Below are 18,847 nucleotides of genomic sequence, written 5' to 3'. Positions count from 1 at the left end.
AATAAGTTGTCTAAGAAGATGTATAGCTTCCATAGTTGATCTTCCAGGCATAAAACCAAATCGATTCTCCGATATCATGACAACCTTCCTCAACCTAGACTCAATCACCCTCTCCCAAAGTTTCATAGTATGACTCATGAGTTTTATACCACGATAGTTTGTGCAATCTTGTATATCACCCTTAATCTTATATAGAGGCACCAAAGTACTCTTCCTCCACTTATTAGGCATCTTATTTGTCCGCCAAATCTTGCTAAAAAAAATTGTCAACCATTCTAAACCTTTCTCTCCCAAGAATTTCCAAGCCTCGATAGGTATACCATTTGGGTCAACTGCCCTTCTTGATTTCATTTTCTTCAAAGCCTCTGCAATTTCTTTCTTTTGAATCTTGCGCATGAAGTCACGATTCATCTCATGAAAAGGAATGGAAAAGTCTCCAAGATCCTGAGCATGACTTTCATTAAATAGCTTATCAAAATAATCTTTTCACCTCTCCTTAATCTCCTCATCTTTGACTAAAACCCTTTGCGTCTCATCTTTGATACATTTAACCATACCCAGATCCCTCGATTTCCTATCTCTAATCTTTGCAAGCCTATAAATATCCTTCTCGCCCTGTTTGGTATCCAACTTGTCATAAACCTCTTTATATACCTTATCCCTCGCGTTCCGAACTACTTTTTTAGCTTCCTTCTTTGCTATCATATACTTCTCCAAATTCTCATTATCACGACTTTTACTTAGATTTCTATAACACTCTCTTTTAACCTTAATAGCTAATTTGACATCCTCGTTCCACCACGATGTTTACCTAGCGGCGCACCGCCTTTAGACTCACTCAATACCTCCTTAGCCACTTTTCTCATGCCACTCGCTATCTTATTCCACATAGATTATGAATCTTCCTCGAGACACCAATCAACTTTCTTAACTACCCGCTCTATAAACATTCCTTGTTTAGTTCCTTTTAGTGCCCACCACTTAATTCTAGGATCTATCCTATGTCTATCCCTTTTGCGGCATTGTCTAATTCTAAGATTTAAAATTAAGACTCTATGTTGTGTAGCTACACTTTCTCCCGGTATAACCTTACAATCGATGCAACAACCCCTATCTCTCTTTCTAAGTAGGAAAAAATCTATCTGACTCGTATTAACTCTACTTTTAAATGTTACTAGGTGAGACTCCCTCTTCTTAAACCAAGTGTTAGCTAAGATCATATCATAGGACAAACCAAAATCTAAAATTCTTTCTCCACTTTCGTTTCTTTCTCCTATACCATAGCCTCCATGGATACTCTCAAATCCATCCCTACTAAGGCCTACATGCCCATTAAGGTCAACGCCTATGAAAAGCCTTTCTCCATAAGATATCCCTTGTACTACTCCATCTAAATCTTCCCAAAATTGACGTTTAATGGAATCATCTAAACCTACTTGAGGTGCATAAACACTAATAATATTAATAATATATGTACCTAATACTAATTTAATAAGTAAAATCCTATCACCCTTCCTACGGACCTCAACTACATTATCTATAAACTCACGACTAATAACAATCCCTACTCCATTCCTATTTATTCCTGTATACCAAATCTTATATCCCCAAGGTTCTATCACTTTTGCTTTCTCACCTACTCATTTGGTTTCTTGTAGACATAAAATATCAATCTTTCTCCTACACATAACATCTACTAACTCTACCAACTTACCAGTTAAAGATCCTATGTTCCAAGTGGCTAACCTAATTTTATGGTCTTGGACTAACTTCTTTACCCCCACTCGTCCAACAAAGTGAGGGAACCCTTGCCTATTTGACACCACACCCGGGCGCCGGTGTGACGCGTCGCTTCCGGGCGATGACCTAGCAACCCTTGCCCATTTATCACTGCCTTCGGGCCTATAGAGTGCAGCGCGTCGCTCAGTAGGGAACGCCCCAACAAAATTCTCATATTGGTTCATATTCATAGGGTATGACTAAGTTTTTATGTTGGCTGTCACAGGCCTACCGCAACCCTCTTCCTTTATCTGGGCTTGGGACCGGCAGTGTATAACTAAACAGTTATATAGAGGCACATATGTATCATAATGCTGTCAAAAAAATTTATAGTGTTTCTAATATGTATATATGTGTTCTAATGCTGTCAAAAAAATTATGTAATGTTTCTAATATACATATATGTATTTTAATGTTGTTAAAAAAGTTTTTTCATTGATTCAATATGCATATATAAAAATTATGTAGTATTTCTAAGATGCCTACATGTATTGTAATGTCGTTAAAAAAAAAGTTTGTAGTGATTTTAATATGCGTATGTGTTTTAATGCAGTCAAGAAAGTTTTTATAGTGATTTAATATGCATATATGTGTTTTAATACTATCAAAATAGTTTTTACAGTGATTCAATATACATATACATGTTTTAATGCTGTAAAAAAAATTTATAGTATTTCTAATATACATATATATGTTCTAATGCTGTCAAAAAAGTTTTTATAGTGATTTAATATGCATATATGTATTCTAATGTTGTCAAAATAGTTTTTATAGTGATTCAATATGCATATACATATATATGTGTTCTTATGCTATCAAAAAAATTATAGTGTTTCTAATATGCATATATGTGTTTTAATATTGTAAAAAAAAGAATTTGTAGTGTTTCTAATGACTTTACATTAATAGTTTAGGGAGAATAGGAAAAGGAAGGCTCTCCATTAGCTATAAAAGGAAGAGCACATCATTAAAATCTTTACATGTTTGAGTTGTAGATTTAATGAAAACCCATTGTGTGACTCATTATTGAGTTTAATGGATCCTATAAGAGCCCGACAATTTTTGAGCTGGTTCCTCAAAAATGGGCCCAAGCCTAACCCGAGTCGGGCTGGGTACCCAAGAGCTCGCAGGTTACCCGAGCTAGTGTCCTGTCCAAGGTATGAATGAATTTACACAAAAATGGTAAGTGATAATAAAAACAAAGACCCACTTGGGAATGACACTTTCACACAATGATGATTTGATGTTTGTTTCATTCATGGTGAGAAAGGATTTCATCAAGGTTGTCAGCTAAACACTTTCTCGTATAAGTTAACATGAAACAAACGAGGCTTATGGGTGTTTGTTACACCCCCACCTACAGGAAGCCATTTCCCTGTGAAAGGGATACCTACGCAGGAAAGCACTTTCAGTGGGGGGAGGTGTGACCCCATTCTGATAAAATGCTTTTTAGCATTTGTTATGTGGAACCCACCACATATTTCCCATGAAAGTATTTGTTTCATAGGTTTTCTTTCATATGAATGAGAACTTCTTTCATAGGAAAGGGCATGAAACAAATGCTCCGTAGAAGGCATTTTTTCCACCGGTAGAATGTGGGAAGGAATCTCATTGTCATATGAAAATGGGCCTCTTTCCTGCAGCCGCTGGCATGATCACCCCCTTGGCATTCAAGCCGTGGGGTACATATTTTTAATGCAAAACATTTGTGATTCCCACCTCACTAAACCAGCGGGAGGGGGTGTTTCGCATGAAACCTCTTTTCCACAGCAAGGCGTGTAACAAACACACCCTAAAGCATCAAATCCCAGAAGGAAGCTGAAAATACTATGATACAATCGATATCATATATCGACACCCATATTTACCTATAACGAAGCCATCCATTTATTGTTTGATAGCTAGATACCTGAACTCATATATACAATAGCTTAACTTAGATTTTCTTCAGTATATTCCTAACTTTCCAGATGAATATTTGCCTAAAGAAGCGTGTGAAATGAAACTTAAGAAGCCTGAAGGTAAGGAAGCTCTTACATGAACATTCATTAGTTTAAATTTAGTTCATCATGCGAATGGTGAAAAGTGTGATTGCTGTGCATTTCTATGCCTTCAGTCATTGTCCTAAGGATGTAACTGACAAAGGCAAAGGGGCAAACGTGATTCAGAGATCCATTCTGAAAAGCAGACAACAATGGCCTTTTGATAACATCTATAAGAGAAGGTACAAGAGAAGAAAGAGAGGGCCTTTCTCCTACTCTAAACATACCCTTTGATTTAAGGCTTGTTGAATCTTTGATATACTTGGATTTTGGATCAGTAAACCACAATTTTCAAGACCTTAAAAATGCGGTAAAGCAGCTCAACTGACTCAAGCCTCGTCTAATCCAATACATGTCAGAAATGAAACTCCTGAAAACTGCTGTAATATAGCTTCAAGGCCAGCCAATTGAATGAACTGTAAGATTTCTTGTTTCACTAATCTGAAGATGCATCGGAATCAGCATCAGATTCCAAATGGGAATGTGGTGGCCGGATTCTGTTCAAGTTGGCTTCGAGTGGCGGAAGATCATCATCATCACTCGAACAATGTCTTTCTATGGATTGAGCATCCTCTGTTGGTTGCCGCTCCTTCATGTCACTCTTACTTCGAAATACTTCTGGCCTAGATGGACGGGGATACAAACAACGAATGCGGAGATCAACACTAATTAAATGGAACATGAAAAAGAAGAGTTCATGCAATGACACTATTGTAAAGATGTCTTTGACAGTGTAACACTGGTTCACAAGCCAGCTTAATATTCAAATGAAGCCAAATAAATGGTTGCTAGAAAGTTGACAAAATGGAAAACAGCTTGATAAGAAGCCTACTTTCTTCACTCATCATGAAGCAAAAATATCTCAACCAATCAAGTAGGCCTTATAATCGAAATCACAACATTCAAGCAAGGCCAAAGAACTAAACGTAGCTCACCAAAAAAGGCTATAAAAATTCCAAGTACCAAATCATTGTATAAATTGGAAGGAAATTCAAACAGATATGTTTGTTGAAAATCCAACCCAAACTCATCGATACATATCCAGATTTAAACCCATCGCTACACTACATAGACTATGAGAATATTGGAATTTGCTCATAAGCTCCAATTCATCAGAACCAAAAAAAATTATAAGCCTGGCTCTAACAGAAATAGTTGTCAATATTTAAATGCAAGTGGAATGCTCACATTTTCACAATGACCAACAAATAGATAATGTAAAATAAAGTACATAACGGCTATATAAAACAAGTCCTCTAATAGAAAGAGACTAAAATACAGAGAACACCAAAAAATCTAGCGGCCCACATGCACAAATGATTTGTTGATCCAATTAATATTACCTAGAAAAAGCTAAACAAATTCTCCCACCACATTTTTCCTTGAGGCGCGGCCCTCTGTGCCTCAAGGCGCAAGCCCGAGGCACAATTTTTTTTTTTACAACAAGATTTCTGAGACATAATCAACAAAGTTTTTGTAGGTTAATCCCATATATTTTCCAGTTATTTTAGTTATGTAATAAGTTTCTTAGTATATTACTATATTTTAACTTTTGCTGGTTAATCTCGTATATTTTTCAATTATTTCAGTTATTTAATTAGTTTCTTAATATATTTTAACTTTTGTTGGTTAATCTCATATATTTTCAGTTATGTAATCAATCTTTTTGTTGTTTTTATATGTTAATCTCATGTTTTTTAGAATAATCTCCATATATTTTAACTTTTGTAGGTTAATCTCATATATTTTCAGTTATTTCAGTTATGTAATCAGTTTATTAGTATATTTTAACTTTTGTTGGTAAATCTCATATATTTTCCAATTATGTATTCAGTTTTTAGTTACTTTTATATGTTAATCTCACATTTTTTAGAATAATCTCATATATTTTAACTTTTGTAGGTTAATCTTATATATTTTCCAGTTATTTCAGTCATGTAATCAGTTTCTTAGTATATTTTAACTTTTTTTTGTTAATCTCATATATTTTCCAGTTATGTAATCAGTTTTTTAGTTACTTTTATATGTTAATCTCATATTTTTTAGAATAATCTCATATATTTTAACTTTTGATGGTTAATCTCATATATTTTTCAGTTATGTAATCATTTTTTTAGTTACTTTTATATGAATCTCATATTTTTTAGAATAATCTCATATATTTTAACTTTTGTAGGTTAATCTCATATATTTTCCAGTTATTTCAGTTATGTAATCAGTTTCTTAGTATAATTTAACTTTTTTGGTTAATCTCATATATTTTCCAGTTATATAATCAGTTTTTAGTTACTTTTATATGTTAATCTCATATTTTTTAGTACTTATTTGAGATTTTCTATTTCTTATTGGTTGTTATTTCATCAATAAAGCATTTCTTTATTTATTTGTATTTTTATATATTTTTTTATAATTTTTTTAAAGTTTTCAAAAAAAATTAAAGCTTACACTTTACGCCTCGCCACAGTTTTTGGTGGAGCGCCTCGCTACGCCTCAACGCTTTTCACAACACTGACTATTTGTCATCATTGTCATGAACCGGGTCATACAGGACCTAACTGTCCCAAGTTATATAACACCCCAAAGAACAAAGTAACTTTCGTTGAAGAAACCATACTAAGAAAGGAAGAACCAATCAAAGGAAAAGATTTTTCTCTCTTGCTCAATTATCGGAGGCACTTCAAATGTTACTCAAATCTCCATCTACATCGGGTGTCGCGATAACCTTATCATCTCCTCCAAGTATGTCCTCTTAGATCCTTGATTCAGGGTCTCTTTTCATATGACACCTCATGAGAATGGTCTATCCGATTTATGCACTAACTCAAAAACTTTCTGTGTTTCAACTGCCAATAGAACATCTTTGCAAATTAAAAGTATTGGAACCTTAAATTCCTCTCAAATTTTTTTTGTGCCAAAAGTGAGAGTTTTTCCTCAACTAAATTTAAACATTCTTTTTGTTTTACAATTTTTTTATTATGGATTTGAAATTTCTTTCTCATTTAAGGGTTGCATTGTGCAGGATCTCCGGTCCGGGAAGAAAATTGAGCAAGATCATAAGAGGGGAGATCTCTACTTCATGAATTATCTAAATCTTCCTCTAAATTCCTTTTGTAATTATGTTTAAGATAAAGATATTGAAACTTAGCATAAAAGACTTGGACAACCAAGCTTCTCAAAGATGTATCTTCTTCCTTAGGGGGAATACTTTTGTAATGAAAAAAAATTAGTTTGCAAAGATTGTATCTTTGGAAAGATGAAATCCACTCTCTTTCCTAATAGAACCTTTGTCTCTAAGAGACCTTTTGAATTAGTGCATTCGGATGTTTGGGGACCTTCTCCCATCATATCAAAAGGAGGATATTCATATTATGTTTCATTTATCGATGATTTCATTAGATATGTATGAATTTACTTTCTTAATTTCAAATCCGATGTGTTCTCTTTCTTTAAAAAAAATCATATGATTATCAAAATTCAATTTCAAAGCAATATTTCTGTTCTTAGATCCGATTGGGGTCGTGAATATTTTTCAAATGAGTTTCAAAATTATCTAGAACAAAACTATATGAATGAGTAACAAACTATATGTTTCTAAAGATGTAACATTTTTTTAAGTGAAAATGGTTTTGAGAGAACCAAGGAAAACAATGAAGTCGATTATACTTTTCTATTTGATCTCTAGCCACAAGAAGAGTTGACTTCTTGTAATGATTCTTTAAATGACATCAGGGATAATACCTTAAATGATAATGAAAATGGTGATGATAATGTGCTTTCAATTAATGAGAATGGGGAATCATCTATAAGAAATAATGATATTGTTGATAAACCCATATTAATATAAACCTAGCGTGAGCAAAGGTATCCTTAAAATGCTTTAGAAACATATTCACAAAATTCATCGTTAAAACCTCTCTTAGAAGATCCAATCGTATCTCCAATCCACTATGTAGGTTTGTATCGTATGACATATTGAAACCAAAATATAGGTCATGCCTAATAGCTTTATTACTATCATGAACTGTCACACTATAATGAAGCCAAAAAATCTTCCACAACGGGTTGAAGCAATGAATATAAAACTTAAAATCTTGAAAAGATAAAACATGATAAATAACTTCGTTACCTATAGGGAAGAAATCTATAAGATGTAGATGGGTTTTTAAGGTTAAAATCAAGAGTAATGGGACTCTAGAACGATATAAAGCTAGGTTAGTGGCCAAAGGATACTTTCAAGAGTATGAAATTGACTAAGAAGAAACATTTGCCCCGGTAGCTAGAATAACTAGTATTAAGACACTCATAGCAGTTGCATCTATTAAAAAATGGTTCATCTACCAACTAGATGTGAAAAATGTTTTTCTAAACGATGAATAAATGAAGAGGTATCATGGATCCTCTGTCGAGGTTTTGTACTGAAAAAGGTAAAATCCTTAAACTTAAAATTGCTTTATATGGTCTAAAACAAGCTCCTAAAGCTTGGCATGATAAATTTAGTAATTTAATGACTCATCCAGGTTTTATTCTTTTTATACTGACCCTACTCTTTTTGTTAAGAGTACAGGTTCTATGATTGTTATTCTTCTACTTTATGTAGATGATATGATTATCACCGAAAGTGATAAACATATAATTAGTGATATTAAAAATATTTTAAAAGAAAATTTTGATGTCTGATTTAGGTTTTTAAGATATTTCTTAAGTATTGAAGTTACATACTCTCCTAGAAGGTACATTCTTTCTCAAATGAAACTTGTTGCTAATATTTGAAGCATGTCTGACACTATAGATGATAAGAAGATACAACAACAACAACTACGCCTTCATCCCAAAACAATTGGCGTCGGCGATATGAACCAAAAAAGAAAATCATTCTGGGTCTTCCACATGAATCCTTCTCCTCCAATCATTTCTATCCAATGCCATGTCCTCGGTGAGGTTCAAAGCATTCATATCCTTTCCTATCATCTCCATCCAAGTCTTCTTAGGCCTACCCCAACCTCTTTTAACTAATATATTTTCTCATTTCTCCATCCTTCTAACTGGAGCATCATTAGGCCTTCGCCGAATATGTCCAAACCACCGTAAACGATTTTCTCTCATCTTATTTTCAATGGATGCAACGCCTACCTTCTTACGTATCTCCTCGTTTCGAATCTTATCTTTTATTGTATTTCCACGCATCCATCTAAGCATACGCATCTCAACTACACTCAATTTTTGAATATGATGTCTCTTGGCAGCCCAACATTCACAGATGATAAGAAGATAGAAACCCCAAAAGTGATTAATGCTAAATTGAGTATGAAAGATGAGACTCTGCTTGAAGATCCTACAACTTACTGCCAACTAGTTGGGTGGCTCACTTACTTATTCATTACTCAACCAGACATAGCTCATGCAGTTCACTCCGTCAGCCAATTTCAGCATGCTCCTACCAGTGTGCACAAGTGTGTTGTCTTGAGAATTGTTAGATACATCAAGAATACTATAACCAAAGGGGTTTTTCTATCCTTATCTTCTTTTGATTTACATGCTTATATTGATGCTGATTGGGGTGGAAATCTCAATAATAGAGTCTCAACAACCATTTTTGTGTATTTTTAGGTGATTATGATTTCATAGAGATGCAAGTAGCATAAATTATCATTATCCTCAACTAAAGTTGAATATCGTGTAATGGCTACAACAACAATAGAGCTTGTGCGGCTTAGAAGTCTTCTCAATGATATGGGAATAATCATCTCAACACCCTCGAAGATATGTTGCGACAATAAAGTACAATTTACATTACAAGCAACCACACCTTCCACGAGCGAACTAAACATATTGAGATGGGTTGTCACTATGTATGTGAAGAATATCTGAGAGAAACTATTACGTTGTCGTATGTCACATCGGAGTACCATATGGAAGATTTCTAAACCAAAGCACATTCTGCTCCTTGGTTTATTTTTCTCCTTAGCAAACTTTTGATCACTTTCCCGTTAGTTTAAGTGTATATATATATATATATATATATATATATATATATATATATATATATATATATATATATATATATTGTATTAGTTTGCCCAATAGGGGCATTTTTGTCTTTTCACATATAATTATAGTTGTTTATTAGAAACAACAATATTTTTGTTTTTCTTACTTTTCTGTTTTTAGTTTTTTTTTCTTGCCATTGGGGGCTCTGTTCCATGGAGTCGTTGGGGCCCCAACAATCATAAATATGACCATTGGGAGCTCCCAACAACTCTATGACGGGAGCTCCCAATAGCCTCCCCTTTATGTTGTTGTATATAAAATAGGGGAGGGTTCTCCCTATTTCTTTCAATGCTTTCAAGCATATTATTAATAAAATTCCTACTCTTTTACTTGTTTGTGTTGCCCTTTGTAGGCACTTTGTATTGTCCCATTGTGGACTTTTTGTTTATGCACTTTTGTGCCTATTGTGTTTTTGTAATTGTCCACTCTTGGACTTATTTTGTGCTTTTTGCACCTTATTCTTATAATTCCGCATACTTCATTCCAGTATCGGTGTCTACAGTTATAACTTATAATTGAAGCTTAGCCAAATCCACAGGGATATATGATCAACTGCCTGAATTGGATATAAAGGAACTGACCTCTTTCAATATTTAGATTCATTCTAACCTTTGCCTGATGCAATTTACTGATTATGTCAGACAGGCACTTCATTTAGCATGTGTATCCTATGTCGATAAAACACACGACACAAGAACACACCAGGTCACTTCATCGATACAAGAACACACCAATGTCATATATAGTCCAAATTGTGTATTTAACTTATCTATTTCTTTCTATGATCTTGATTACTTATTTTATATTTACTTGTGTTCTTTTTCTTTTAAAGTTTGTAATCAATTACATAGCATTTCACTTTCAACTTAGTTTTTATTATTTGATGTTTTTATATATAGTGATATAGAATTGTTGTTCAAGAGTTTGCATTTGAGTTGATATTCATGTTTCACTATTTAGGTTAAGAATTATATGTATGTGTATAAGGCAATGCCCCTGTGTGCTATTGTGTCGCACCAATCGTATCCACATCGTATCCTGTTCCATATTTGTATCCATGAGACATAGCCTTCTATGATGAAAGGCTCATGAATAGAAATTTTATGGGTACACATATATATCATGATTATTCACCAATTCATAAAAATTAATTCACGAAGCCAATCTCAGCTCAGCACCATACCCTGTCATCCAATTCATGTTCAACTCAGTCATCAACTAAGTATTCATTAGAGTAAAGAACAATTGGCGGGAACAAACTCCATTTTCTTGGAGAAAATATTCATGTTTCCTAACAGAAACTTGTCTACCATGCTTGTATTGACAAACAAGAAACAGACAAGCAATGATTCTTGACCTTGCTTGAATAAAAAGTTCAAAACACTACTTTTGCCAACTCAAACAAGAAAATCAGTATGAAAAAATAAATACAAATAATAAAGCTTTTCTTTACACTTTACAGTCAATGACATGAAACAAACAATACATATTAACAGAAATGAACAAGAAGAAAAATAAAATACATGCATAAATTGGGACTACCATCCAGGTGAACTTTGAAGCGCTCGAACTTGCTCGTAGAACAGGACTTGTGAGACAATACATGCAACTTTATGACCTAACTCAAGTGCCTTCTCCATCCCACTTCCATCCACAATTACAAAGCTTCCTGTAAGTGATGATTTCATTTGATGATTAGTCTACATTTGATAAAACAAAAACCTCCTGGTTTTCATAAGTTAACACCTTTATCTAGCAAGATGTGTAAAACAAAAACTGAGTATGATAAGCAAAACTAAGTTGTATCTTTCAATTTCATATCTCATCTCCAAACTGAACTTAAAACCGGAAAATATCATAAAGAAAAAAATGGGTACATCTGAAGAAGAGATTGTTCACATCTTCTATAGTCTTGGAGTAAGATTTGGATATTATGGTTATTGCACCAAGTCTAAGAAGAGTCACCACAACATTTTCATAAGATTTGGACATAACTACGCAAAATATTACACAATTGAATGATACCCAACATGTATTGTCACAAAAAGAAGACCTTGTTTTATCCAAATGCTCTTCTGGAACTTTGCCGGAAACAGTGCCAGTGATTTTTCCCCTTTGGCATCCATCACCTAAACACCAATTAAGGAAACTTAAAACCATCTTTACATGTGGATTAAAAATCACAATCTAACCAATTCTATAACAAATCAGTAACACCCCAACGTTGGAAAAAAGAAGAAAAGAGCACTCCCAATGATGCAAATCGAAAACAAAGTAATATAAAAGGAAAGAGGGGAATGGTTTAAAGGATGGGAAAACCTCGATGATGTTGGAGCCTCGGAGAGAAACCACTTTCATAATGGACCGACCCTCTTGAAGGGCTGGGAGATCTTCCCCCATTGCCCTCTTCAGATTCTTCCTACCACCCTTCATCCCGCGGCCAGATTTCGCTCACGGATTGCAAAGTGAGACGCGGCCGTGGGAGTCGCAAATGCTGCACCAAAAAAGACATGTGAACGTCTACCCTCAGAACTCAACCTAAGTACACCCAACTAGGCCGGTAAATGAGCCGAACGAACCCGAACAGGGCATGTTCGGGTTCAGTTCATTTACTAGTGGATTGAGATCGCGGTCCAGCTTGTGTTGGTGTTTAGCTGAGCCGTGTTCAAGCTCGGCTCATCCAAGAATGAGACGAGTCATGTTATTTATACATAGTATATATTTTTATATATTATAGTTGAAAAAATATATAGTTTTTTTAAATTACATTTAATAGTCCATATTTTATGTATATATTTTTCATTCATCCTTTGTTTTAATATATTTTATGCATTCTTCCTTTTATATATTACACAAAATATATATTATCTATAAAAAATATTTTTTTATTTATACGAGTACTATCGACCTGGGCTGAACACCTTGTGTTTGAGCTCGACCGGTTAAAGCTAAATGAGCTGATTGTAGCTTGGCTAGCCAACTATACAAATCAATCAGCCGAACCAAGCCGAGTCACGAGCTGCTCTATTGTTTACCAGCCCTACACCCAACAACTCTCTCTCTCTCTCTCTCTCTCTCTCTCTCTCTCTCTCTCTCTCTCTAGCATATTCTAGTTTGTAATTTTTTTGTTTAAAGGTGAGTTGGGGTTAGGCAGACCCCTACTATGCCACAAAGAGAGAGAGAGAGGGTTGTTGGGTGTAGGGCTGGTAAACAATAGAGCATGTGACTCGACTTGGTTCGGCTGATTGGTTTGTATAGTTGGCTAGCCAAGCTATAATCAGCTCATTTAGCTTTAACCAGTCGAGCTCGAACACAAAGTGTTTAGCCCGAGTCGATAGTTCTCGTATAAATAAATAAAAAATTTATAGATAATATATATTTTATGCAATATATAAAAGGAAGAATGCATAAAATATATTAAAACAAAGGATGAATGAAAAATATATACATAAAATATGGACTATTAAATATAATTTAAAAAAAACTATATATTTTTTCAACTATAATATATAAAAATATATACTATGTATAAATAACATGACTCGTCTCATGTAACGTCCCCCAAAAATCCAACCTTTTACAAACTTTCTCAAACCCCAAATTTTTAGAAAAATTTAAAACTTTTTATTTATATAAACAATTCACATGGTTCTGAAGAGTAATATGCCAATAAGCTCCTCTATGGCCACATTCCAAACGTTCCAAATACTAGACGGCTCACCTGAGCGCAAACGCGAGTGTATATTAGTCTCCCAGTATCAGATCCAGTACGGAATCATCCATAGACACAACTTGATTGGGACTATTACTCTAAAGGCTTCTCACATGTGGAAAAAAAAAGAAATGCGGAAGACGAAATGTATCTAGGTTTAAGATAATTGAGGAGTTACATCAAAATGTAAAGTTCTAAACCATATGCAAGACGTAATAGGAATGAAATGACAGAATTTAAAAATATTCTCATTCCAAAAGGATTACACTTCTTTAAATGTAAGGATTACAAAAAGTAAAATTTACACAAGTTTTTAACTATCTCAAAACTTTCACCCGATCCCTCCAGGAATCGTACTAGGTAAGAGTGGAGCCTTCAGCCACGCAGCAACCCGTGCTTCGCTTCAATCCTCTACGAGGTTATTTGTAAACATTGTAGGGCATCAACCACATGACCGTAGAAAATCCAAACTAAACTTTAAGAATGCAATTCAAGTTGAAATGATGCAATCAAGTGAAACTCTCATCATTTTAGAAATAATGAGTGAAGAGAATCCACAACATAGCAAGAACATGATATTCATTCACATAAAACCTCATTCATTTCATAGCATTCATAATTACACCATTTGTGTGCATGAGAACTCAAATTCATTCACATTTAATTCATGGCATTCCATTTCACATTCATTCATACACATGATAATCATTTACATAAATGAATGAGACTAACAGTTTGTAGCATACTCCAAAGTGAAGCAAAAATACAAGCTATCATGCAATGTTATCATTCACTTTCTTTATGCTCAAAAGAAAATATGATCATGTCCAACTAAGGCATGCATTATTTCAAATACATATTCACATGTCATTTATCGGAATATTTATGAACTTGCAATTCCAATATCAAAATGAAGCAGGTCTTATCTTGACCCTTCCCGTGTGCCTCGCACACACAAGCACCTCACGTACACCAACCAAGCCCTTGGCTTATAACAATAGGTCAAATCATATGACCAAGCATAAACATATCTTGTTCATACACACATGACCAAATTCATATGCAATAATCATGCAAACTTAACAGTCTTTACATATTCACAATATATGAGAATGCATATGAAAGCAGTTATCCTAAAAATTTAATTAATTGTTTCTCTTGTTATTCAAACTCATCTGGTACAAAAGAGGGTATAAACATCCAGAAACAACCATAGGAGTATTCATTATTCTATGTATCTTTTTTATCACCCTCCTATGGCTTAATTGGGTCTTTCCCGAGCGATTCAACCCTGCAGTGCAGCGGTTAGGAGAACGGACCTATGATCCCAAGCTAAGTCACAGGGATTCGGCTAGAAGGGTGTTGCACCCGCGCCGACGCGGGTGCGGTCAACCCGACCCTGGGTGCATTGACCGCACCTAGGATCATTTCGGTCTATTTTTTGGATTTTTTTTTTTTAAAATTGCCCTATGAAATGGACCCGCGCCGGGGGGAGCCCCCGGACCCCCTTTCCTGCAAGGGCAAAAACTATGAATCAGACTCCACAACTCATCATGGACATGATCTTCTCTTTGAAAAAGAAATCTCTAACCGCCTCAGAAATGTCTTTAGATACAATAGACCACAATGAAGTAAAGAAGCTATCTGGGTACCCATCTAAGCTTGTGGCGCTATCTCCATAAAGAATAAAGACCACCTTAACCACCTCCTCTTCTAACCCCACGGATCTGGACAACCTTTAAAAGGGTTACGATTGATGTGACCCCTGACAAATAACTTGAAGAAATAATTTGAAGCCTCTCAAAAAATACTCTCTTCCCACTACATAGGATTTGTCCTCCCTCTGAAGTCATTTCATCTGTTTACGTTACGTATTGTGGTTTGTCATAAAGTGAAAGAGTTGGGATGATCTGAGCATCCAATGGTCGTTAACGAAACCGCGATTGATCCTACCGGTGCGATAGTTAGGACCAACTTGCTTGTTATGCCAAGTAAAACAGGAAGACCCATAATCAATCTCTATCGGTCCTGCTAAGTCTATGAAATCATTGAATTCATTGGCACCCATATGATAGGTAGTCAAATCCCAACTTTTAGAAATATGTTTGGTAACCTTCTAATCACTAATGAGCAATCATGGATGTGAGACCCGGGCAGGGGGGAACCCCCGACCCCCCTTCTATATATATTTTTACATTTTTGCCCCTGTCGCACCACCGCACCAAAGGTTTTTGAAAGTGTCGCACCCGCACCCGCACCCGCACCCATGTGACATAGGTCTCAAGTCTTGGCCTACGCCAAACCAAAATCGTCAGCCAAAAATCAAGCATGCATCCCTAACTCTGCAGAGCTGTGGTACTACCACCTAGGACTTACTGGTAGACCTATTTCCTAACCTCTGTGAGACAGGGACAAGAGGCGCCTTCAGCCCTCAAAACACATGTCCCACTAGGCTTGTACTGTCCTTCCCTCTCCCAGAAGGACAAGAGATCGAAACGGATTCAGCCATCTCAGAGAACTCAACCTTGCCCGCGCCTCAAAATGGACCCGTGGTCCAGTGTTATCCTTATTATTAAGTCATGGGTCAAAGTCAAGCATTATATTCTCACAAGATAACCCTTTCATGCCCTCATGCATGAATTCAAAAGTCTATGCCACTTGCATAATTCAAATTTACATATTCATGCATGATATCAAAAATCTATGTCACTTACATACTTTAAATTTACATGCTCTCATGAATGTTCATAACAAATTTGTATTCATTTTCATACATGATCATATCATGTCATAATTTACTATACATACTCACATGCATGATTCAATTTTAAACATGATTGCAAGCATAGTTTAATCTAAATCAGGCTTAACATCAAATGCAATCACATGAACTATTATGCATGCATTGATAACTCAATATTTTCATATGCAAAACCATCACATCATATTTGCACGCATTACAAGGATATTTTGAAAGCTGAAGTCACATTCATTTTAAACACGACATATTCATTTTAAGCATATTTTCATAATACAATTTCACATGAAAGGCAAAATCAAATTGAACATAACTTCATGTAAGCATGGATACAATCACGTCAAACATGGCAATGAATTCAATCATTTATACCACAACAATGTCAAACATGTACCTGCAACAAACACACTCCAATATCTCGCTAACTACAACAATGACTAGCATGTTCTCTGAACTACAAAAAATAAGATAAATTATATTTTCATGCATTCAAATCATGCTCAACATGATCTCCAAACTCTAGCAAAACAGTCCTAGATATCCACAACCAAGTGAGTATGTGAGCAGGAAAGTGTTGCATCAAAGAAAGTAAACAACATATAATGCACTAACATCGCTTACTCACCACGGGTATTTATCCAATTTATATGCTTTTCATTTACATTTTTCTTGTTTCTTTTCGCATGGCCTTTTTAGCCGCATGTGATGCTTAGCATTAAGCATCGCGCATTTTGCTCTGCTATGCAGAGCAATACACATTTATATAGGCAATACAATACAATTCTAACATTTAGATTCCTATCATACAACATGAATCACATTTTAAAACTTTAGTTTAGGAATCATACCTTTTCAATGCGATGAAAAGTAAAACGAAACTCGAGGTGCCGAAAGTCCAGTGCAACCGTCGCACAACACGATCTACTCGTCCCTACAGCTGCACACACAACACACAACGACCAACCTATCTAAATACGATCTCACATATGAGCGATAAACAAAAACAAACTTCGATAATTCCGATTTGCGAAAACCTCGAAGCAATACCCTAACAAGTCCAAAACAGATTTGGACAACCGTGTGGTGCAGCTCTGCGGGCTGCACGCTGCCCAGTGCATCACCCCAGTGATGACACAACCATCGAGATAATCGATTTCAACTAAATATACACTCATTGGAATGAAAACCAACCCAAAGGAACAAAATAGGGACTGACAATGCAAAGGATACCTATGTTGTCCTGTAACAACAGCCCTGCATGATTCCCAATGCTGGGAATCGGCACACAAACGAGGCATTCACCAAAACACAGAAGCAAAAACAAACTCAAAAGAGGTTTAAAGCAGGCAAACAGTAAACAATAATTCAAAACTAGCGCATATATGCATTTCAGCATGAAAGGAAGAAGGTCTCGATCGGTTGGGGCTCGGGGTACTGAGCAAACACGCATACGTGTTTTGCAGAACCCAGCTTAGGGTCGCTCGGTTGGTATAAAACACCCAAACCGATACATGCTCTAAACAAAAGACGAATCACCCCCTATCGATATACACAAGAAATCCCAGATTTTCGAAACATAACCCACATTTTACCAATAACTTACACATAAAAAACGAAACTCAGCAAATCGTGATTTTAAAATTACCGGGGACCCGAGTTCCAAAATAAAGAGGGAAAACCAGTTTCTCAAAACCAAAAAGGGTACGGGGCTTCGTTTCCCCAGTGCGCAAAGCCGCAACCAAAACCCTCTCCCAATCGGATAAGGAAAAGGACAAACAGGGAAGGTAAATGGGGTTTTACCGGATTTCTAGGAGATGGCCCCGACTGGACGGAATCCGGTGGAGCTCCGGTGAAGGAGGGAGGAGAGTGGTTGACGGCAGTCTAGTGGTTCCCGACGCCAGCAAAGGAGAACCGCTGTGGTGGAGGGTTTCGAAAGAGAGGGAATCGCCGAAATGGTATGGCGATGTCGCAGGCCCGGCAACGGCACAACTCGCGACTGCGGTGCCCTCTGGTCGGCGCTCGAATGGAGAAGGAACAAAGAAGAAAGGAGGTGAGAAGAGGAAGGAAAGAGGGAGGAGGAGAAAATGGTGCAACAGATAGGGCTTGCGGCAGCGGCACGGGGTCGATCGGCGGGGATCGGCGATCGCAGCGATGGCGGCCCCCGATCAATGCTCGAACAGAGAAGAAAAGAAGGAAAAAGGAGGAGTGGAAGAAGAGAGGGAGGGGAGATGGCGTCGGCTGGCGGCGCTGCTCCGGCGAGACAACGGACGGGGAAGGACAGAGGGGGAAAATCGGGTTGCGTGAGAGGGAGGGTGAACAGAAATGGGGAAAGGGGGTTTGCGTTAGGGTTTTATCGGGTGAGGGTGGTTATCCGGTCCGGATCGAACCCGGTTCGAGTCCGGTTCGGCCCAATTCGAAGAACTAAAAGAAATAATAATAATAATTATTATTATTATTATAACATTAAACTAAAAAAAAGCAATTATAAACAAAAATAAAAATAAAAGA

At 36.1% G+C, this 18,847-nt stretch overlaps 1 protein-coding gene across 3 annotated transcripts; it reads right to left on the bottom strand.

Annotated features, from left to right (window-relative positions):
• Positions 1–3,957: 3,957 nt before the first annotated feature.
• LOC149842303 (uncharacterized) lies at positions 3,958–18,643 on the bottom strand. Of its 3 annotated transcripts, XM_090001366.1 has the most exons (7): positions 18,140–18,643; positions 17,188–17,276; positions 13,939–13,992; positions 12,189–12,363; positions 11,923–11,998; positions 11,412–11,538; positions 3,958–4,444 (listed from the first exon to the last, which is right to left on the bottom strand). In XM_090001366.1, exons 4-7 carry the CDS (start codon positions 12,300–12,302, stop codon positions 4,258–4,260), a joined length of 504 nt encoding a protein of 167 aa, XP_089857492.1. In that variant the 5' UTR covers positions 12,303–12,363; positions 13,939–13,992; positions 17,188–17,276; positions 18,140–18,643; the 3' UTR covers positions 3,958–4,257. The 3 variants fall into 3 exon arrangements, with proteins under 3 accessions (XP_089857492.1, XP_089857491.1, XP_089857493.1); XM_090001365.1 differs by lacking the exon at positions 13,939–13,992; XM_090001367.1 differs by lacking the exons at positions 13,939–13,992; positions 17,188–17,276; positions 18,140–18,643 and having other exon boundaries at positions 12,189–12,401.
• Positions 18,644–18,847: the final 204 nt, after the last annotated feature.

Source organism: Nuphar pumila, chromosome 3 (genome assembly GCF_984573655.1).
Source record: "Nuphar pumila chromosome 3, dmNupPumi1.hap1.1, whole genome shotgun sequence".
Taxonomy (NCBI): Eukaryota; Viridiplantae; Streptophyta; class Magnoliopsida; order Nymphaeales; family Nymphaeaceae; genus Nuphar; species Nuphar pumila.
This window is presented reverse-complemented; position numbering and strand designations above follow the sequence as displayed.